The 6305-nt window shown below is 35.0% G+C and overlaps 1 protein-coding gene across 3 annotated transcripts; it reads right to left on the reverse strand.

Moving 5' to 3' along the window:
- Positions 1-608: 608 nt before the first annotated feature.
- On the reverse strand, positions 609-6017 carry LOC306886131 (cell cycle control protein 50B-like). 3 transcript variants are annotated; one of them, XM_079443020.1, is made up of 9 exons: positions 5888-6006; positions 4976-5063; positions 3704-3900; positions 3272-3379; positions 3078-3185; positions 2878-2968; positions 2645-2788; positions 2349-2555; positions 612-1482 (listed from the first exon to the last, which is right to left on the reverse strand). In XM_079443020.1, exons 3-9 carry the CDS (start codon positions 3887-3889, stop codon positions 1301-1303), a joined length of 1026 nt encoding a protein of 341 aa, XP_079299146.1. In that variant the 5' UTR covers positions 3890-3900; positions 4976-5063; positions 5888-6006; the 3' UTR covers positions 612-1300. The 3 variants fall into 3 exon arrangements, with proteins under 3 accessions (XP_079299145.1, XP_079299146.1, XP_079299147.1); XM_079443019.1 differs by lacking the exon at positions 4976-5063 and having other exon boundaries at positions 609-1482; positions 5888-6017; XM_079443021.1 differs by lacking the exon at positions 4976-5063 and having other exon boundaries at positions 3704-3890.
- Between the last annotated feature and the right edge of the window lie 288 nt (positions 6018-6305).

The following is a 6305-nucleotide window of genomic DNA, read 5'->3' on the forward strand; positions in this document are numbered from 1 at the left end:
TTTTACTGTATTTATTTTTGATCAAGTAAATACAGCAATGGTGAGCATAAGACTAATTCATTAACCGATTACCAGCCCCAAACTTTTTTAGGGATAGTTACATTGTAAGTTCTTTCCGAAGCAGCCTAATGTTATATGATGTATACAAAGATGATGGGTTTCAGTAATTCACTAATACTTCTTTTGAATTTATCACAAATCTTGATAACGTCATCTTTACTTGCCAAACCCATGTGCAGACAATAGCCTTTTTTTATTATTATTATTTTAAGTTACATTAAAAAAATCAGGTCCAGTCCAAACTGTCAAAAGTTTTAAATTTTAAAATATAAACAAAGCAATATTTATGAGCAGATTTAATCTGAATATAGTTCTGTCCTCACTCTTCAAACATTTTACTTCAAAAGACACTGAAACAGAGTGCAGAATTAGAGCTAAACTCTGCACAGAATACTGCTCCCAAATAAGATCTGCTTCACTAACAGGGATCAATATCACCGATGCGTGCAAACAAAGTCAAGATTCGCCCTTCACTTTCATTTAAGTTGTCCAGTACAATTAGGCACTGTAAAAGCACACCATTCCCCTTGCTTGGAAATAAAATATGTCATGCTTGAAACAAAAACACTGCTTTAATATTATAAAACAGCATTTTTAGTTTATTACAGAAAATATGCAAGCAACAATACATTTTAATTCTCAATATATTAAACTAAACATACTGTACACAAAGCTTTAACCAAGCTATGCATCTGATAGGTAGATATGGCACCTGAGACGGTCTCTGCCCATATATCTGTTAAACATTTCCTGATTAGTCAAGAAATCTAAGTTTTAAGCAAATTTAAAAACCATTATTCGCTTTGTTTTATCTGTATTGTCCAGAAACTAAAAGTAACTGCTAATTTATATTTTATACCTGAGACAGTCAAAATAGAATAAAAGAAACCTGTAACATTCCCTGAATGATGACCTCCAATAATCATTTTGATCTTCAGATTCTAAGACATTTGAACAAACTCTTAGAATATTAGCCTATAGTTTTTTTCCCTTAAGCCTAAAGCATATCCTGTCATAGCCTTGTTCTTTTAGTAAACAAATAATTCCTGGTTTAAAATAAATAAATAACCTGAAGTTAAAACTTTCTAGCATGTGAATGCAAAATGATTGATTTAGACCATGATGTTTTTGTCTGAAAACATAATTTGGCTCCATCTTAATGAACCCCTTATTTCTTTTCTTTCTTGTTTTTAAGATGCATGTACAAGGCGGTCTTTATAAGCACAGCGGCCTTGCATTATCATGCATCACCATCTGAGAATTTGAATTTGGCATAAACTATTAGCATAACCACTGACATGACCACACACAAGGAGCCAACTACTAAATAAGCAATGCCCAAGAAGTCGTTCTTCCCTCCCATCCAAGACACGTTGCTGAAGACCACCTTCTTACGTCCATCAAAACTCAGTACTGGGTAGTCTGGAAATTATGTGGTTAAGGAACAAACATGCTGCATATGTATAAAAAAAGTGTTTTTTTTCTGAAAAAACAAGTGCTTCTGAAAACTTTGCCTTAAAGGTGCACTAAATGGGTTGTTAAGTTGCGCAGGCAGTCATTTTGGACAACATTTTTCAGTGTTTTCAGCCACTAATACCATAGTAGAAATCCTCTATTCATTAATAGCCATTAATAATTTATTCCACGTTCAAAAATGGCAATAACAGGGGGGTTAAAAATATAAAGGAAGATTTCAGCAGTCATGTGGTAATACTTGTCTCAGCAAGTATGAATTAAATTGATCAAAAGTGGTTGTAAAAATGTTACAAAAAAATCTTTAAAAAAAACTGTTCTTTTGAACTTGGTAAGCATAAGAAACTACTCTTAAAAACTTTTTAAAGAATCTTACAAACCCTAAACTTTTTCAGGGTAGTTTACATTTAAGTTCCTTTTAACTTGTGTAAAAGGGGGAAAAAAAATACAAAAGTGCACCTTTAAGACAAATTTCATCTGCTCTTTTGACTGTCACGCCCTTTCATCAATTTACATATTCAAAACCCTCTGTTTGTTGCTTCTGCACTCTGCTCTGTACCAGCTAAAAGCCACACCCAACCTGTAAGACCTGTTAGCCTGGATCACAGGCAAACATGGTCAAAAGAAAGACATCTACGAAACAGGACTGACAGCATATGCAGTCTTGAGACTAAAACATCTGAAGACTTCCTAATTGAAAGCATGATGAGGCTTTAAGTCCTACAAACTTCAGAACTTGGTAAGATGAATAAAACATGAAAATCCTATTATTAATCCCCGTCTTAAGTGAGCTTTGACTTTCATGAGAAGGATACTGTAATGGACTGTCAGAGAGTAGTTTCCAGCAGGGAGCCCCGTGGCATAATCCCCCTCTGTGATTCGCCGGTACAGCTTCCTGAACTGAGGAAGTGCAGCTCTCCTCATCCACACTAGAAAGTCCTGGTTCAGGAAACCGTTGTTGTTTGGGTCTGTGAGGTCCAGCTCATATGCTGCATTAGGCCAGTTTATGGGCTTCACTGTACCTGTTAATCAGCATTCATAAAAAATTTAAGTCTATTCCAAGTCTCAAATCCTATAGCTACATTTACATTACAACTTTAAGGCAAATTACCATCAAATGCGCTTGCAAAGGAGCCATTCACAGACGAAGGGTTCCTGTACTTTATGTTGTAATCAGTCCACCAGGAGATTCCTTTACCATCTAATGGAACCTTCTTCATCGTTCCATTGATTATTTGGTAGAGCTCAAATGTGTCTGCACAAGACACAAATAAATTATTAGTAGTCCATTTCAGAGCTTAATACATACATATGTAAAGTTAATCTACAAATCAGAAATGATACCATTGAACAAGCTATTCGCTATAGCTCCACAAGGGACAATGGGGTTATTTTTGGAGTCATGCGAAAATGGAGAACAAACACCTTGTGGACTCTGAAAAGTCAGATGAAAATAAAAACAAGGAAAGTGGGATTCAATACATAAAATGAAAGATCCAAAAGTTAAAACAACATTTAAAAGATTGTTCATGCCAAACCCAAACCTTGAAATATTGCGTATCGCCAGTGAGCTGATAATCGTCTTTTGACACACCATATTTTCTGAAGTTCTGGTAGTAATTAGACAGGCCATAATAAAAGAAGACAGGGCCCTGTAAGCACCACAGACGTTATTAGTCACTTTCTAACATTGAGGGAGAAATATCAGGCTTCAAAGAGTAAAACTCAAAGACTTTACCGTAAACAATGCGCTAAGGGAGAATTTGACTTCACAGGTGCAGTTTTGGAGACTTTGCATCGTACAGCGGAAACAGGGTGAATCCTTCTCAATGCCCGTGTAATCCATCTGTGACATGGTGAGAAAAGAGAGCATTAATGTTTAATTAATGTCTCTCACCTTGCACAAAACACCACGGTATGTCAACACCTCCAAACTAACTCAAATACTAGGTGGTAATGTGGAGTCAGGGGTTCATTAACTCTAAAACAGACTTGAATGTGTAAATAGTGTTGTCAATCCTTCAACAAACAAGCAATAACTGACCTCAATACATTTGTTTAAACTATTAGATATGCAACTTAACCAAAGGATGAACAAACTCTACTTAAAATGCAATGTGATACACCCAGAGAAGTCTTTTGCTGTTGTTGTCCCGCCGTAAACGCTTACCTCCAGCACTTGGATGGTCTGTGAGGTCAGAAAGAGGCCAATTCCGATGCCTATGAAAGCTAAACCAATGATTAGAAAGCCAGGAATGACGATGCCAGCGGAGAGTATGGGCTGCCATGCCGGGAGCCGTTGCTGCGTGAATGCCGTGTTGTCAGGCCTTTCAGTCGCCTCTCCCTCGTTCTTCATCCTGATGTCCTCTGAAAGAAAGGACAAGCTTACTGTGTGCACCTCAATTTCATAGATAGAATAAACAATACTAAAAAGCCCAATGGAAAAGAGATCAGAGTGCAATGCAACAAATAATGCATCAGACACTGGATCTTTCATCAACTTTGAAAACTTTTATAATCCAGGAATTTATATTTTATTAAAAAAGAACAGATTTTACCCTTTACCTTTTTGTTTTATGAAGGTTATTTAACCTCTGATGCATGAATTATTAAATCACAAAGTAATATTTTTTACATGTTTGTTTGTCATTATATTATACAGTATTTTGAGGGAGTTACGATTACTGGTGGGCTATTCATACACAGGTGAGCACAAATACAAACAAGCACACACACCCTCCCACCACACACTCGAACACAATCATGCACACATATATCTGCACTCATACAGTATATATGCCTGCAGTTTTATATGACCTAGTAAATAAATATAGACTGTAAGCATTGAAATAAATGATCAAATCTGAAGACTATTTAATATTTCTGTTCAATAAAAAGTGTAAATTATATCATAATTGTAATAAAACATACAAAATAAGGCAGAACCTACATATAGGCCCATAAGCAGAATTATACCCTTTGGTTCATGACGTCCACATAGTGGACAGATATATTTTCTGTCACAGAAAATTTTTTACAAGAAAAATATTGTTAAAATCTGTATGAATCTATTTCTGACATCCTATTTAACTGAAAAATATTTTTTGCATTTTTTTTTTTGAGAATAAAAGTATTTAACACTTATTCTCAAGGTACATGGTGCATCCCCTTTTCCCACCGCCTTTTTGAATATATTATGCAATATCTCAAAAAAAGATAAAGACAAAAATTAAATGGAATCGTAGACAACACTTTAGGGGTTCGCCAGTTGGTGACTGGGACATGATGCTGCATCTTAAATGGTTCAAAATAGCTTCCAAATATCTGTCCATTGTATTGACCGCAATGCATCAGAGGGTTAAAGATGTATTAGAAACTTTTTTACTATGCCTTCACCACTGATGACGGAAAAACCATGCACTAAGAGCCGGGGCGTGAAAACCTTTTGAATTTGAAGATCAAGGTAAATTTAACTTAATTCGTCTTCTGGAAAACATGTAAGTATCTTCTGTAGCTTCTGAAGGGCAGTACTAAATGAAAAAATATGATATTTAGGCAACTATCACTAAACAAAACAAAAAAAATCACAGCTGTGGATCATTCAGGTAACAATCAAGTGCATGTAAACTTTTGAACAGGGTAATTTTTATAAATTCAACTATTATTTTCTCTTGTGGACTATATGTAAACATCTTTTATGTGAAATCTTATTCAGGTCAGTACTAAATAAACAATAGCATGCATTTTGTATGATCCCTCTTATTTTGGTAAAATAATTAACATTTTGCAGTAAACATAAATGTGCATGTATTAAGCATAATTTCTAATCAAGATTTTTGCAACATTATGGGAAGAAAAAAAAACAGGCTAAATAAAGCATGAAAATGTAGTTTACCATTTTATTCCAAACATATTTAAAATATAATTTCCATCACAGAATATTATTAAATTGATTATTAATACATGATTTGAGATACGGTGAAAATTACTTAAAAATTGCAAATATTCCACGATGCATGTTTACTAATAATGTGTATTAACTGTAAAATGAAAACAAAAAAAAATAATCTAGAGACATTAAAACGTGTTTTAATATATTTGACTTAAACTAATGGAATTAGGCCTATATTAATCGACCCTCATAAATCTATTAACGGCCATGGTTATAAACAGCTCAAAAGTTTGGCTAACATGATAACGACTGAATAGGATGTTTGTAAGAATGACCTGCACTACAACAACAACGCGTGACGTCGCAGGAAAACAGAACCGTGCTTCATGAATCTCGATCACCAATCAATCACTTACTCTGAGATCAGAAACATTAAAGCTTTATAAACAGATCAAAACTCACCTGTAGAAAAAGATCAGCGCGCTCAGTTTAGCCTATTATAGGTGCCTGTTTCATAAAATCGGGAAGATTAGTACATCGACACGGACACACCTTCACACAGTCCCGTACCTGTTTTACCTGTCTCGCACCTAGATCAGCTTTTCCGCTTTGCGTTCGCACCTCCCACCGCGCCTACGACACATACCTGACTCCTCCCACTTCCACTCCAGTCCGCTGTAATAAATCATACGTCACTTCTTTTGTTGTGTGCCGTTGTCTCTGATGTTGCCTGTAGCAAAGTATGGCTGATTCCAAATAGATTCTTAATTACAAATAAGATAAAATAATTTTGCTTTCGAATTTTCCATCGTTATATATCCTGTTAATACATAACAATAAATATATTTAAAAAAGATATCGATACAAGCAGTTTTTATGT

Source organism: Barbus barbus (assembly GCF_936440315.1).
Source record: "Barbus barbus genome assembly, chromosome: 20".
Classification (NCBI taxonomy): domain Eukaryota; kingdom Metazoa; phylum Chordata; class Actinopteri; order Cypriniformes; family Cyprinidae; genus Barbus; species Barbus barbus.

What these genes read in the sequence shown, in the direction of transcription:
- LOC306886131 (XM_079443019.1), bottom strand. Translation starts at nt 3,889, where the DNA reads ATGAAGAACGAGGGAGAGGCGACTGAAAGGCCTGACAACACGGCATTC. An exon ending in CCCTTAGCGCATTGTTTACG is followed by an intron (nt 3,186 to 3,271) that starts GTAAAGTCTTTG and finishes TGGTGCTTACAG; the next exon opens with GGCCCTGTCTTCTTTTATTA. An exon ending in GCGATACGCAATATTTCAAG is followed by an intron (nt 2,969 to 3,077) that starts GTTTGGGTTTGG and finishes CTGACTTTTCAG; the next exon opens with AGTCCACAAGGTGTTTGTTC.